Source organism: Sporobolomyces koalae (assembly GCF_050403365.1).
Source record: "Sporobolomyces koalae JCM15063 DNA, S_koalae_JCM15063T_v1_ctg23, whole genome shotgun sequence".
Lineage (NCBI taxonomy): Eukaryota > Fungi > Basidiomycota > Microbotryomycetes > Sporidiobolales > Sporidiobolaceae > Sporobolomyces > Sporobolomyces koalae.
In genome coordinates this window covers 169,322-184,587 of record NW_027481748.1, presented here as the reverse complement: position 1 = coordinate 184,587, position 15,266 = coordinate 169,322, and the positions used below count along the sequence as shown (strand labels likewise).

General features: G+C 51.5%; 4 protein-coding genes across 4 annotated transcripts; 2 read left to right on the top strand and 2 right to left on the bottom strand.

The window, feature by feature from the left end:
* Positions 1 to 31: 31 nt before the first annotated feature.
* On the bottom strand, positions 32 to 7,006 carry JCM15063_002109 (uncharacterized protein; the record flags this gene model as incomplete). Its single annotated transcript, XM_076679497.1, has 27 exons — positions 32 to 262; positions 323 to 364; positions 434 to 499; positions 564 to 826; positions 895 to 1,279; positions 1,356 to 1,364; positions 1,422 to 1,543; positions 1,606 to 1,822; positions 1,893 to 2,058; positions 2,121 to 2,929; positions 2,998 to 3,099; positions 3,157 to 3,197; positions 3,259 to 3,278; positions 3,340 to 3,361; positions 3,446 to 3,551; positions 3,642 to 3,778; positions 3,865 to 4,230; positions 4,329 to 4,619; positions 4,696 to 4,759; positions 4,826 to 4,913; positions 4,983 to 5,063; positions 5,137 to 5,404; positions 5,482 to 5,628; positions 5,713 to 5,801; positions 5,879 to 6,378; positions 6,450 to 6,825; positions 6,900 to 7,006. 27 exons carry the CDS (start codon positions 7,004 to 7,006, stop codon positions 32 to 34), a joined length of 5,115 nt encoding a protein of 1,704 aa, XP_076533405.1.
* Positions 7,007 to 7,339: 333 nt separating this feature from the next.
* Positions 7,340 to 11,096, top strand: JCM15063_002108 (uncharacterized protein; the record flags this gene model as incomplete). Its single annotated transcript, XM_076679496.1, has 15 exons — positions 7,340 to 7,382; positions 7,447 to 7,676; positions 7,741 to 7,853; positions 7,922 to 8,184; positions 8,257 to 8,450; positions 8,528 to 8,687; positions 8,757 to 8,902; positions 8,972 to 9,049; positions 9,117 to 9,198; positions 9,274 to 9,394; positions 9,459 to 9,753; positions 9,845 to 10,012; positions 10,085 to 10,377; positions 10,467 to 10,657; positions 10,753 to 11,096. 15 exons carry the CDS (start codon positions 7,340 to 7,342, stop codon positions 11,094 to 11,096), a joined length of 2,721 nt encoding a protein of 906 aa, XP_076533404.1.
* A 222-nt stretch (positions 11,097 to 11,318) lies between these two features.
* On the bottom strand, positions 11,319 to 12,527 carry VPS74 (Vps74p; the record flags this gene model as incomplete). The annotated part of the gene is made up of 1 exon (XM_076679495.1): positions 11,319 to 12,527. One exon carries the CDS (start codon positions 12,525 to 12,527, stop codon positions 11,319 to 11,321), a length of 1,209 nt encoding a protein of 402 aa, XP_076533403.1.
* A 479-nt stretch (positions 12,528 to 13,006) lies between these two features.
* On the top strand, positions 13,007 to 15,123 carry CCT6 (chaperonin-containing T-complex subunit CCT6; the record flags this gene model as incomplete). The annotated part of the gene is made up of 8 exons (XM_076679494.1): positions 13,007 to 13,081; positions 13,153 to 13,240; positions 13,312 to 13,819; positions 13,894 to 14,330; positions 14,426 to 14,697; positions 14,773 to 14,840; positions 14,907 to 14,957; positions 15,036 to 15,123. The coding sequence occupies 8 exons, from the start codon at positions 13,007 to 13,009 to the stop codon at positions 15,121 to 15,123; spliced, it is 1,587 nt and encodes a 528-aa protein (XP_076533402.1).
* Positions 15,124 to 15,266: the final 143 nt, after the last annotated feature.

Below are 15,266 nucleotides of genomic sequence, written 5' to 3'. Positions count from 1 at the left end.
GAACTTGGCACCGCGATTGCGAGATAAACGTTTACTCGTCCAAACCTGCCATCTTCTTGAGATCCGTCCAATCTGCCGCTTTCTCGCACATGCCTCGGAAGATACCGTCTCGGTTCTTGAGCAGCTCGGCGGGAGAGTCGAACTCGGCGAGTTCACCTTTGTCGAGTACGAGAATCTTGTCATAGTCGATGATACTTCGCAGACGATGAGCGATCGTGATGACGAGCGAGTCCGAGAATCCTTCTCGGATCGTTTGTTGGATCTACGGAGTGAATCTGTCAGTTAGCCGAGCTTGAGAAGGGATGCTTAGAGAGAACTTCACCTTTTCATCCGTCTCGAAATCGACACTCGCAGTCGACTCGTCCTATCATTCGAATTCGACAATCAAGTTAGACGATGGAAGGACTGGGCGGTGGGAATTCACGTCACGAACCATGATGATGACGCTCGAACGACGGAGTAGCGCACGGGCGAGGGCGAGCAGTTGTCGTTGTCCAGCCTGTCGCGTATTCTCTATAAGCCTCGGAACAGGCATTGAGGACGTTTACCGTGTCGGGACTCACGGAGAAATTGTGTCCGCCGGCAGAGACGGCCGTGCCGAGATGCACGCTCAAGCGCCCGTTGCTTGCGTTAGCTTTCACGTCGTTCGATTCGGGAGGCGTGCTACCAGGCGCAGGAGATTCTGCTCGCGAAGGTCCAGCGGAAGGAGTGGCCAAGGTGGACGAACTCGAGGACAGACCAACACGTTCGAGAACGTCGAGACAATCTGCATCCGTATGCTGGTTGAATGGATCCAGGTTGGATCTGATCGTTCCGGCAAACAGAACTTTAAAGGAGAAGAATCACGTCAGCTTCGCGAGCAGCAATGAACCTGAAGAGCGAAACTGGGCGAACCGGCTTCTTGCGGGATGAGAGTGACGGCGGATCGCAAATCGTAAAGACCGATCTTGCAAACGTCGATTCCATCAATGATGATCTTGCCGCTTGACGGCTCGACGAAGCGCAGAAGACTCGTGGCCAAACTCGATTTGCCACTACCGGTTCTTCCGACGAGTCCGATCTTGCTCCTCGGGGCAAAGTCGACCGAGAGTTGCTTGATCACATCGGGCAGGTTGGGCGCGTATCGAACCGAGAGGTTCTCGATCGAGATGCCACCGACCGACGAGGGCCACGTCGCTGGAGGACGCATGCCCTCGATGATTTGAGGCGGTTCTTGAGGTGTGGAGAGCAGATCGGTGACGCGCTCGACGGCGTTGAGATCGACCTCAAGTTGACTCCACTGTTGAAACGGCACAGATGGGCATAATCAGCATTTTGAATTCCCAAAAGCATTCATGGAATCCCGGAAAGCATACGAAGCGACACTGCGAGCGGAGAAAAGATCAGTACAAGCTCAGGGGTCCGGAAGGTAGCAGACTCACAAGCCAATACACTGATTGAACGAGAGCCTGTGCACTCGTAATCGCAAGCGCGGCGAGACCCGGACTGGCCCCAGAGATAAGCGCCAAATAGGTCGTGATGATGACCGCGAGTGCTCCGAGACCTGAGAAGTTCAAAGAGCGTGAATTGGCGTAGTGACGCGGCTCATGATAGACAGGGACGTACTGTCAAAGCGGAAGAGGAGGTATCGGTTCGAAAGCGCGTTCGCGTAGGCGCAACTCAGCATCTTGTCCACCGACTCGAACAATTCGCCGAGGAACCGTCGTTCGGATCCAAAGGCTCGGCAAGTGACGATACCTTGCAGCGTTTCTCCGAATTTCGAAAAGATGGGTGAACGAGCGACCGACTCGAGGCGTCGAAGGTCCCGACTCGTTTTAACGTACTGATCAAGAAGGGGGAATGAGACAATCAGTCTGTAATTCAGTGATACCAGAGTAAGATTTTTGACCGACCATGAGCGAGTAGTAGACGTAAGCAGCAATGATGAGAATCGCCGGCGGAATAAAGTATGGCGAAACGACCACGATGACGGACATTTGCACGACGAACGACAGCGCATGCGTCATGCAGATGCGGATCTGATCCATGAGCGAGCCATCGATGGTGCTCATATCTTGCCTGTCAAGAGCGAAGGTTCATGAACTCTGGCTCTTTACCCAACAGGAAATGGTCAAACTCACGAATATCGACTCAGGATTCGACCGACGGGAGTCGCATCAAAGTGTCGGAATGGAGCATGGACCACGCGAGTGAGCGAGTCCGTAAAGAGGGCACGGGACGCCTTGAACGACCCGTTGAATGCGACGAGAATCCCAAACACGAGGAGTGCAAGGTTGGCGAGACAGATGATTCCATAGCCAACGAGGTAGAACGAGACCGATTCGGATGCCGAGGGGAAATTGGGAACGTTGAAAGTGTCGAGAGGCTGAGCATCGAAGGAGTGGAGCGAGAGTTGGGAATTTTGCGGTAGGAAGAGGCGGAAGAAGAACGAATCGGAGAGGTGATACGATTCGCCCCAAACCCGGAACCACCATCGATCGGCAACCCGGAACACTCGACCCGCGAGGATCAAGAGGAAGATCAGAGCCCAGGTCGTGTATCCGGCCGAGCGAAGGTACAGCGAGTAGACGGCAAACTTGACTCGTCCAGTTTGTCTCGCTTCTTCCTCGACGAGCTTCCCTTTCGCTTCGGATGTCTTTTTCGCCGCTGCCGCCGACGGTCGAGGAGGCTCATCGTCCGATCCGGCAATGACTTGTGCTGCAGCGTGTTCGGCTCCCTTCGGGTCTGCGGGATCGATCCTGTCCTTGATGTCGAGCTTGATCGCTTCCTCGACCTTCTCTGCCACCTCATCCTCCTCGGTGAGTTCGACTTGAAGTTCCGACTGATCCATGTCGGCCACTCGGCCTTGTTTCTCGATACGACCTTCCGAGAGGGATACGAAATACTCGGCTCCAGGGAGACAGAGTGAAATGTGGTGAGTGACGAGTACCTGGTCAACCACAACTACGATTTATTGCTGTAATCTTTCCGGATACTTTAAGAGAACTGGTAGCTTACGACCGTGCGGTTCTCGAGGAGAGGTCCTTTGAGGCATTTGCGATACAGATGTCGCGCCGTGTGAGAATCGACAGCAGATAGTGGATCATCGAGGAAGACAGTCTGTGGTTCAACAGGTCAGCATAAGATTTCGTAGGCATTGCTCTTGGAAATACTAACCTTGGCTCTTGAATACACAGCACGAGCGAGAGCGACTCGAGCTGTACAGCGAACAGCGCTCAGTCAAGTAGATCACAGAATCGAGGGGCAAGCCTGACATACCTTTTTGTCCTCCAGAAAGACTAGAGAGAGCGTATCAGCTGAAGTCCCCGAATGCAGAAGCAGGTGAACTGGAATTCTTACGAGATACCCCTTTCTCCAATCTCTGCGCAATGAAAAGTGACGTTGTCGCGCCGGATCAGTCCCCAGGTTTCTTGACGAAGAAAAAAAGACGTAGAGTGAGACTGACCTGTTTCGTCTCCCGCATCAAACATGTCGAGATCGGGTCTCAAGGCGCAAGCATCAATCGTCGCATCGTACCTCTCCTTCTCGTAAGCCGATCCAAAGAGGATATTCTAAAGAACCAGGAAAATAGATGGTGTCAGCACAACCCTCGTTCCCGTTTTTCGAAGAGCCAATGGAACACAAAAGAGAAGACGACTTGCGTTACGGATCGATGCATGTTGTAACCAAGGCAGTTGTGCGGCATACGCAACTCCTTCGTACAATCCAGTCTCAGAATCGAGATTTTGTCCAGGAGTTCCTTTCCGAAGGTGAATTTCGCCCGAAACTCGAGTCATTTCTGTTTTTTTTTTGAGATCCAAGAAAAAGTCAGGAACCAGAAGACCTCCTCGGGCGGCGCAAGAGAAAATTTTTAGGGTTCCGTACCTCCTAGCAAAGCGAGAAAGAGGGAAGATTTGCCAGATCCTGTCGGACCTGCAACGAGGGACAAAGCTTTCGAAGGAAACGAGACGTTGATCTCTTTCAACTCGAACTCGGGTTCAGGTTCAGGTTCATCAACTGCGACTTGAGGTTCTGTTTCCGATTCGACCTGCTGATTCTTGGACGAGCGGTCCTTGGATACGAGTTTCGTGGTGGTTTCTTCACTGTATTTGAAAGTGCCGTTGACGATCCCAATGTCGGAGAATCCTTCCGACCGGGTCGAAGTTGCATCTTCTTCGCGTAATGCCGAAACCCACGGGTCGACTTCGGGTTCATCGAAGAATTGTTCGAGACGTTGAATCGAGACGTAAGCTGGAAAACAAGTTGAAAAGACTAAGGGTAAGCTCAGGGAAAGGGACGAAGAAAAAAAGGGACCTTTTGAAAAGCCTCAGGGACGCAAATATACACACTTTGTAACAGTTGAGTGATGGACATGGGCAAGACCGACATGGGGCCTCTCACGAGAGCGAACAGGGCGAGAGAAGTGAACGCGATCGGGACCGTCAAAGGTTTCCCGAGGATGAGGGTGAAACATGCGAACGAGATGAGCATGACGAGATCTGGAGTAAAGTTCCACACGACGTTCAAGAACATCGAGTTGAGCCTCGTGCGGAGCAACCATTTGAGTTCGGTTTCTCGTTTGTCGCCCACTCGACGTAACCAGTTGCGTTCATCGGCACTGTACTTGACGAACCGAATCGCTGTCGGTTGGTCAAGAGAGAAACATAGGTCAGATGACTTGTCCGACAAATGAGTCTCTCAAAGGGCGCGACATGCCATTGAACAGTTCGTTGATGACCTCCATCCGAGAATCGCGAGCCGAGAGCATGGAGCGATGAATCTGTACTCTTTGGTCAGCGCGGTTTCTACAACTTAGCTCGAAGCATTTGCGGGCAAAGCCTCTCACCTTGATTCGTCGAGTGACGAGTAGATTGTTGACCGGGAGCGAAATAGCAAGAACCGATAGACCAGCCAGACAGGTCCAACCGAGAAGTCTGACAGCAAACAGCATCTCGCTTCAGTCTCTCGTGTCTGGGTTGACAAGATTGGAATCAGAATCGTACTGATAGAGGAACGCGATCGCGATTGCGAGTTCGAACGGTGCGGCGACGATCGAGGACAAGCTCATCAGCTGCATCGCAACCCTGATAAAAGCATACAAAATCCATGTATCAGCTTTGTTCCGAGAGAGAAAAAAGAGAAACAGGTAGACTCGACTTGTTGGCATCGCCCGACATGAGACTGACAATCTTGCCAGTACTGCTTGAACCTCTTCCTTCCTGGGGCTTCTTCTTGTTGCCCTCCTTCTTGCCCTCCTCCTGTTGTGGTTGTTTCTTCTTGTCTTGACTCTTGTCGAGTTTGTCAGCATCTTCGCCAGTCGCACCACTGGGATCTCTTCGTTTGAGCGCCTTCTCGTACACGTCCGCCATCAACTGACTACGAGTCCTAATGATCGCCCTTCTCTCGTGCCACAGTTGTTGTAAATCTTGTGGACCGAAAGCGCGTTAGCTCGAGCGTTCCTTGCGAGATGACCACGAAAGAGAATCTCAGGGTGGGACTGACCAACTTCGGCTCGAGCGATTTGAGCGACAAATGCCAAGAGTCCATAGATGTAGGCACTCTTGCGCAAGTTTGGATCGAAAGGTTCTCCTGGAGTCGGAGGCGACAAGGATTGGAGGATTTGTTTGAGAAAGTAGGGCGAGCAATAAGCTGGAAACAAACGAAAGTCTTTGGGATCAGCGGGCACGACTTGATCGGAAGTGAAGGGAGTGGAGTTATCTTAAGAGTGCGTACAGAGGAATGAAGAGACGAGGCCGAGTGTGAGAGACAAGATCAAATCTTGAGAATTGTTGAAAAATATTTGTGGGATCAATCGTTTGAACCTATACATCGTCAACCAGGTTCAGCTTTTGAACCCCCCTTTCCGAAGAAAATCATGGATGTTTTGCTGTTTAGTTACCTTTTGCCAGGACTGGTCGCTCGAATTCCGACACTGCTCATCTCGAACGGCAACTGCCACACGTCCGAGTACCCGAGTTTCTTTGATTTCCCTTTCGCGATCAAAGGACCGATCCAACTGAACACGACCCATTCGAACAAGGTCACGTGAGGTTCGGGCGACGGCAGGTGTACTTTGTCTTTCGAATCGATCACCTCGACCGAGTCGCCTTCGGTATTTGTCGAGGCGAGATCTTCGTTGGATACGGGAGTGTACGATTCGCGAATGGAATGGGACGAGAGCGGCATGCGGAGAGTGACGACGAGGACCGACAAGACGGCGAGCGCGTGCAGAATCGTCAGGGCGAGCTCGAGGTCGACCTGGTTTGTATGGTGGATTGCGAGCGAGATGACGTGGAACGAGAGGAAGACAACGTGTAGGCAGTAGAAGTTGAAATTTAGGAGAGGAGCCGAGGGTCGAGCGTGTTTCCGCTTCTCGAGCAGTAGGAGCGACGAGAGATACTGGAAACGTTCAACTTTTTTCCTGGTCAATTTCAGGAATGGACGCTGATCCGTCTGATACGAGCACGTACCCATCCGAGGGAAATTCCAGCGAGTCCTACGACCGCGAGTGAGCCGAGTTGGGTTCGATCGTGGGCTTTTGCGGCTCGAACGGCCGTATAAATCGCTCCGACGAGCCATGCAGTTCCTTCAAGCGCTCCTAAGGTGATCAAAGTGAACAATTTGCGATCGACCGTTGAGGGTGGGTTGGAAGTGGGAGCTGAAGTCGCGTGAGAGGCGAACGACGCAGGCGAGCTCGCGACATCGGAAACGGCGCGGATCCATCGCCGAGGCAAGATGAGCTTCGCAAGCCGTGGTAGGATGTACACAGTCACGAGGATCGCCAAGGAGACGATTGCGGTGACTGCGAGCAGTTTCGGCGGTGCGAGATCCTGTAACTTGCGAGAACTGTCAGCGCAACAACACTCGTAAGTGAGCAGCGAGGCAATACTTGCAAGTAGAACCCGTCCCATCTGTTCTACCCAGCGAGATCGTGAGTGAGGGCAACACGAGAGTTGATCGATGACCTCAGCAAATCTTTCGAATGCCGATGGGGTACGCCGGTGCCGCGTGCGTACGCAACACCCATCGCTGTTCTCTTCTCTCGTTCTCTCACTGAATCGTATGCTAATCGCAAAGCAAGAGCGAGTTACGCGATACCCGTCCCGAACTTAGTCGGATCCGACCCTCCTATCGCTGGGAGCTTTGTGTTTCTCTTTGTGACTCGTGGATTGTTCTATATGACATGGGGACACCCCTGTGAGAGCTGAATGAGAGAGTGCTATACCGTACGTACCCGGTCGCGCGCGCGTTTTATCTCGTTGCACCGCCTCTCGCCTCGACGTATACACTCGAAGCCCGGCTCGGATAGCCGCAGGTAGCACTCGCTAGGCGTTCTCGCGATTCCTTACTCAGGGTAGCGATGCCGGCCGCGACTGGCACCACCTCGGAACCTTCGTTTGCTCGTCAGTTTGCCGTCCCTCCTTCGATCCACCCGTGCATCCCCGCTCACTGACCTTTCGAGTGCAGAGTACTCGACATTCCTCCACCCGACGTTCGAAGCCGATGCATTCGCACATGCCGTCCTCAAGGGCGACGAGTATCCGCCTCGCGAGGAATCCTCAACGTCCTCAACTACCGAACTCGGTCCTGGGTTCATGAAAGGTCTCACGGGAGAGAATGGGACTGGGGATGTCTCGGCGGCTCTCGCGCGACTCAACTTTGGAGTCGAAGACCTCAACCGACAACTCAAATCTGAAGTAAATCCCAGTTCCCCCCCTGCCCTCTCGAGTCGCAATTCTCTGATCGACGCTGCCATGACAGATTACGAAACATCACTCGAGTTTGTTGTTGCAAGCTGCGAGTTTGGGAGGTATGGATGGTGACCTCGCAGAAGTCAAGCGTGGACTCTCAGAGGTCGAAGCGGGCGTCTCTCGGTAAAAACTCCCTCTATCTTATTTACTGTTCGGATTCAATGGCCTGATATCTCGCATCCTTGGGACAGATTACACCGCAAAATCGCGCTCCCGTATGAATCACTTGCATCGTCACTCTTGATGCTCACCCGGGTCAGACGCGCCGCGTCTCTCGCACGCCGGGCCCAACGGTTTGTCGTCCTCGCTCGCAGGCTTGAAGGCCAGATGGCAGAGATCGATCGCACTCCCGCGCCCGCAACCCTGCACCGTTCGGTGGGTTCGACAGAAGAGCGTGGCACCGAGAGAAGGGAGCGAGCGATGGCTGAAGCTGCCCTCACTCTTGCTGACATTGGTGAGCTAGTGTTTTTCAATCTTCCTCCTTTGCACCAGGACGATCTCTAACTGCTCGCAAGGGTTTTCTAAGAAACGCTGCTGAACGCCGGAGAAGGAATCGAGCACGCCGGAGAAGGAATCGAGCACGCCGACGATGATCCAGAAGCTGTACTTCCGATCCGAACTCTCGACGTCGTCGAGAGCAACTTGTCGGCAGTCGAGATGTCCCGGGAACGAGTGGTTGAAGAGATGCAAACTTCGGTTCAGAAAGGGCTCACAGACTTGGTCAGTCTGTGCCCCCTGCCTATGCGCTCCACTCTTCGCGTGCGACTCAGTGATTGATCCTCCATGTTTCTCTTCAGGATCAACCGCTCCTGGCCTCGTCCCTCCAAACGAGTTACAACCTTTCCGTCCTGCCTTCCTTGGTCGATTCCCTCGTTGCAGACCTCAACGAACTCGTGTATCGCAAAGTCAAGTCTTGTTTCGACATGGCTGCACTCGCTCGCGAAATTGGAACCAAAGGTCAGCCTTCTTTCTCGTTCATTCAAAGGTAAATAACCGTAATTCACGAATTTGGGAAAAAAAAAACAGAAACACCTGCGAGTGCCGCATCGGCGTTCGTGTACAAATCAAGAACGAGGAATGAACCGACTCAGGCAAACTTGCACCAGTGGACTTCGACCATGTGGAACCGACTCGAACACCTCGTCAATGATATGGGCAATATCTGCATCAAGGTCGGGATTTACCATATTTTAGGCTCTCGCTGTCAGCTCACCTACCTACAATTTTTCCTGTCAATGCAGGTGTACACTCTCGAAAAGGTTCTCACACTTAAAAAAGATCAAATGACCCAGACTAGCTTCCTTGATGAAGCCATGACGGCGAGTTACTTTTGCCAGGCGTCAGGGAGATTAAAGCTGATCCGTTCCCATTTTTTTTGGGTGACAGGTGCTCGAGAACAAGCCGAGCGTGTTGTTTTGGACGAGTCTCGCCCAGGCATTCGAGACGCAAGCGAAAGAGGCAGTGCGATGTTCGTCATTGATCGGTCTCCTTTTTCGAATCTCGGAAGCTTCAAGCACTGACCAATGGAGTACATGATCGACAGCCTCGACCTTTGTACAGACTCTCCTGAGTACCGGATACCCAAGATTGCTGCGATTGTTCCAAGAATTCTTTTCGAAAATCGCCGTTCACACCGATACCGTGTACACCCTCGCCCATCAATCGTACGTGCTCCTTTCTTCCACATTAACGATTCCAGAATCATTATCTGAAGAAACCTGGCTGCAGACCCGAAACTGTACTCGTCCTACGCTCGATTCAACCCTTCGAAACGTTGTACCTCACACGATCAACGAATCGACTCACCGAATCAGTTTCTTCGGCATTCTCGATCTCTTCTTCTCTCGCCGCTTCGTTCACTTCGAGACCTCCTACAGCGCCCACCGCGAACGAAGGTCTTGCAACGGCGAGAGCGATCGTCAATGAACTTGATGCGGCAAGGTTCGATCCAATCTTGGTCAAAGCGGTCGCGAAAGGTGCTAGTCGGGCTATCGAAAGCTTCATGCAACGTGCTGAAAGCCTCGTGAGTTTGAACTGCGTTTCCTTAAATCGCCGTTTTTTTTCCAACGACTTTCTCACAAAAGATGATCTCTCATGCTCAAAAACGCATTCAGGTTGCACACGATCATTCGGCAACTTCGTTGCTGGGTCCGCTCGCAACTCCTTCTCAACACAACAATGCCGACTTGACCAGTTCTCTGTATCACTTGTGGCATCCCCTCGAACGGGTCTTGCAAGACCATACCGACAGTGTACAAGAGATTCTCAAACCTTCGATCGATGTACGTACTACCCATATATTCGTTCCTTACCCTCTGCGAAGCTCAATCGTCATCGATGTAATGGGTGTGTAGAGAGTTCGAGGAGCGTATTTGGCGATCGTCAACCCTCTCATCATGTCGATTCGAAGAGAATTCTCAACCCTCCTCGCTCGAATGCATCGAGTCGATTACTCGAAAGAAACCCCCGAACCAAATTCTGTCAACGGTCCTATGACCAACCCTGGAACTATGGCGGCGGGAGGTGGTGGTGGTGGTGGTGGTGGTGGTGGTGCGAGTGGATACATGCACGATTTGAACGACAAACTTTCATTCGTCAAGGAAGAAATCCTGGCGAATTATCGAGTAGGACAACTAGGCAAAGACTGGTGATTTTTCTCTTCCTCTCTCTCTCTCTCTGCTGTGGCCTTTTTCGTTTTGGGGGAAAACATGTTCTGAATTTACATGTGGATGACAGGGCACTCGATCTCGCAAGGTTTACAGTACAAACGTTCTTGTTGCACGCATCGATCGTCCAACCTTTGGGAGAAAGTGGCAAACTCAAACTGACTCAAGACACGACCGCTCTGGAATTCTCGATCAACCAATACTTGTCGGGTTACGACATTAGTTTGCAAGACCTAGGAGATCAATTCAAAGCACTTCGAGGCAAGTTTTTCTCCAATATCCCCTTTTCTTTCTTTCTTCTTGAAAAACTGACTTTTTTTTTTTTTTCGTTTTTCGGGTAATCGTATGATATTTAGCTTTCCGACCCTTGTTGTTCCTCGATACGGAATCATTGTTGAACCCCACTCTGACGACCTCGGTCCCCACTTTGATCCTCCTACATCACTTGATCTCGAGGTCACCAGTCCCACTACCTCATCAACATCATGGGTGGACTCGAGCTGAATACGTTCGATGGTTGAACGAACATGGAGAATCGGATCGAGTCGGGATGATTGAACAAGTTTCAAAAGATTGGCAACAACAACAACAACACAAGAAGGGAGAATCAATCGAGGGAGGGGATGATGGACAATTGGGAGGGGAAGAACAGGTGTGGTTGGATCGAATTCAGACCATTTTGGACAGGACTCGATCTTAAGACAGAGAACCTCTATCTCTCTCTAAAGCATGTAGGATAGTAGTATTTCTCCTTTGCCAAAAAAAAAGAATAATGACAGAACGAAATGGTACAGAAAGAAGAGAAGAAGAAGAAGAAGAAAAAGAAGGAAAGAAGAGAAAAACACAAAACCAAAAAGAAGAAAAGAGAGAGAGAGAAAACAAAGAAAACACCTCGGTCCTTTTCCCACTTGCACAATTAGACTCAAAGCAAACTGTCCATCCTCCGATAGACTTCAAGTACGGCTGCCACGACTTCGAGATGCAACTCTCGCATAGTCTGTGCTTCGGCGTTCGAGGATGTCCCAGTTCGAGATCTCGAACCATTCGGGGTTTGACCTAGGAGTTCCATTTTGGCCAACCTTTGGATTTCGGCCATATTGGCACTCTCCATCCTCTCGACATTCCCTCCTGTACCAATCCCACTCCCTCGTGCCCCTGCCGCCGAAGAAGAGGAAGAAGAATTCGGTAATGTCGAAGGTGGAGGACCTCCTCCGAACGGCCATTGAGAGAATTCTGCCAACAGTTCATCACATTTCGAAAACGCGGTTTCCCTCTGATCGTAATTGAGGTGGACGAGGGCGTTCTCGAGTACGTTTGCTGCAAACGCGGCACACACCATGGCGACACTTCGAATCGTACGGTACCGTACTTCGTCGCCGTACAAATGTTGAGTCGGAACCGCCGTCGAACGAGTCGTCAACAGGGACAAGGTACGTCTCAAGACTTGATCTTTGAACGTCGGGTCGGATACGGGGTGAGTCGCCATGTCGAACAAGAGGAAGTTGCGTTTCTCGGTACGGAGGACTCCTTTGTCGACGAGTCCTTTTGCCAACCGTTCTCGAACTTGTTTCAGTTGGTACCCAATCTTCATCACGTTCCAAGTCTCGCCGCTCATGAGGTCGATCCAAGTCCCGACCGACATGCGTTCGCTGTGCTTCATCATCTTGAGGGCTTCATCGAGGAGGACTTCGCCGGTGAGTTTGTCGTCTACGACCTCGATGTAGCGGTCTGCGAGGGGGAACCTTCGTCGGTTCGGATCACGAACCATGGCGATGCGGTGTCGGAGTGCGAGTTCGAGGACGATGCATCCTCGGAGGGTGTACGAGATGTTGTCGTTCCAGAAAGAGAGGTACCCTTGTTTGTCCTTGAGCCCGAGGAGGAGCACTTCCTCCATCAAGGTCAACTGCGGGTGCAAGCGTTCCTCCGTCTCGTCTTTCATGTCGCGTTCGTCGTACGCGACCTTGTGGTGGGATGAACCTTGGATACGTTCGTTCGGGGTATGGGGACGAGAGTCGGATGATGCCGACGCGGGTGCGGTGCTCGACGACGACGACGCTTCACCACCCCCGAACGTACCGGTACTCGTCGCTCCAGTTCCTCCACCACGTCGACGGGACAGGGTAGACGCCATCCTCCTCGGGGGAAACGCCACGCGTGTAGGGGGTGTTGTCGGAGCAGTTGGAGGGACGATTGGGCAGAATTCCGTAACAGTTAGTCTATTCCTTGTATTCCCGCGTTTTGTAATCCGAATTGTAACGTCTATATCGTCCTCGCGCTCGCCTCGCCTCTTTCACGCCCTCGCGCACCGCCTCGCTCCAATCATGTGAGGACAGTCGTGTTAGAGTGCCTTCCTCCGAAGCTGACGAGCGGATTGCGCGTCGTAGGTCTGCGATCGAGTTGCTCAACCCGCGTGCGGAACAAGTCAGGAGGCAACAGGCCTTCTCCCTGAACGTCACGGGAGCAACCGGACTCGCTCAAGTCGTCAAGTCCAACCTCGGTACGCCCACCCATTCCCAGCTCAGTCGCCAATGGTGTGGTTCGAGGGAACCCGATTGTTGACCCGCGTTTCCACTCTCTGCTGCACACCTAGGTCCGAGGGGTACGCTCAAGATGCTCGTCGATGGAGCAGGACAACTCAAAATGACGAAAGATGGCAAAGTCCTCTTGTCCGAGATGCAGATCCAAGTAACTTTACCCTCTCTCTCTCTCCTTCTCGGTTCCTGATCGATTTTCGGAATGTTGTTGCGTTTTTTTAGAACCCGACTGCTGCCCTAATCGCAAGAACCGCCGTTGCTCAGGACGAGATGACGGGAGATGGTACTACTTCGGTCGTGCTCCTCGTCGGTAAACTCTCTCTCTCTCTCTTTGCCTACCGCGCACAGAGAATCAAACAGCTCACCCCCTCGGCATAATAGGTGAACTCTTGTCTCAATCATTGCGATACACTTCGGAAGGAGTCCACCCCCGAGTCTTGGCCGACGGACTCGAAGTCGCCAAGAACGCACTCACGACGTTCCTCGACGGTTACAAAGTCCCGTTCGAACATGGTTTGAACCCGAACCATGAAACTCTTGTCAATGTCGCGTACACGAGTTTGGCTACCAAAGTTCACAAGACGTTGGCGAAATCTCTCAGTCAATCGATCGTCGATGCCGTACTCGCAATTCGACAACCTCGTACCCCTTCAACCTCTTCTTCGAACGATGCAGATGAAGAAAAGATGCAAATCGACGACAAGCCAGAGTTTGAACCGATCGATTTACACATGGTCGAACTCATGAAGATGCAACATTTGACCGACACGGACACGAGGTTGGTCAAAGGTCTCGTACTCGATCATGGACCTCGTCATCCCGATATGCCGAAACGACTCGAAAACTGTTTCATCTTGACTCTCAACGTCTCGCTCGAATACGAAAAGACGTGAGCTCTCTCTCTTTCTCTCTTTCTCTCTTTCCACGCTCTACAAACTGGATGTCGACCACTGTATTTTGCAGCGAGGTCAACTCTGGGTTCTTTTACTCTTCGGCGGAACAACGGGAAAAATTGGTCGAATCGGAACGCAAGTTCACGGATGCCAAAGTTCGCAAGATCATTGAGCTGAAACAACGAGTGTGCGATCAACAACTCGACAAAGACGGCAACGAAATCGGAGACAAGATGAACTTTGTCGTGATCAATCAGAAAGGAATTGATCCCCTCAGTCTCGACATGTTGGCGAAACAAGGCATCATGGCGTTGAGGCGTGCGAAACGACGAAACATGGAAAGGCTTCAATTGGTGTGTGGAGGAACGGCACAAAACTCGGTTGACGATCTCGACCCTTCAGTACTCGGGTACGCTGGACTCGTGTACGAACACACTCTGGGCGAGGAGAAATTCACGTTTGTCGAAGAGGTCAAACAACCGAAATCCGTCACACTCTTGATCAAAGGTATGAATTTTTGCCCTTTTTTTGTGCGCAACAACAAAGAATCGTACTCGATCCCTAACATTCAAAAAAATTCCGTTCGTGACCCGCTTTTGCAGGACCGAACGCACACACGATTTCTCAAATTTCCGATGCCGTTCGAGATGGATTGAGATCGGTCAAGAACGCACTCGAAGATGGATCTCTCGTGCCCGGTGCAGGAGCGTTTGAAATTTCGGCCCACAAGTTCTTGATTGAAGAAACGAAACGTTCTGCGAAGGGAAGGACGAAATTGGGAGTTCAAGCGTTTGCCGACAGTTTGTTGGTCGTGCCGAAAACTTTGGCAGTCAATGCTGGTTTGGACGTACAGGATTCGATCGTTGCACTTCAGGTAAGAATGACCAAACTCAAAAAGTCGGTAACTCTTCCAGTCAAAAGATTGATCCGTGGAAATGTTGTTTGGCAGGACGAGGCAGCGGATGGACATGTGGTCGGATTGGATCTCGCAACGGGTGAACCTCTCGATCCAGTAACGTAAGTTTCTGTGACGAATTCCCTCTGATCCGTAGATCCAATTACTCATGTTCCTTGACATTGCAGGGAAGGAATTTGGGACAACTACCGAGTCAAACGACACATGATTCACTCTTCGTCAGTTTACCCTCGTTTCCCTGTCGTAAACCGAAATCGAAGAAGACTGATTGACGATGAGGGGGAAAAATCAAACAGGGCGGTTATCGCTTCAAACTTGTTGATCACGGACGAAATGATGAGAGCAGGTAGATCGAGTCTCAAGAACGATCAAGGACCTCAATAAAAGAATTTTTCCCTCCTAAGAAAAAAGCCACATTCAAGAGGGGGAAAGATTCTCCCAGTGTTTTGTCAACATTCGCAGTTTAGACCTTTTTCGTGCAAAGCAATCAAAACAGCTCTCTTTCTTCCATGTAGAGACCAACACGA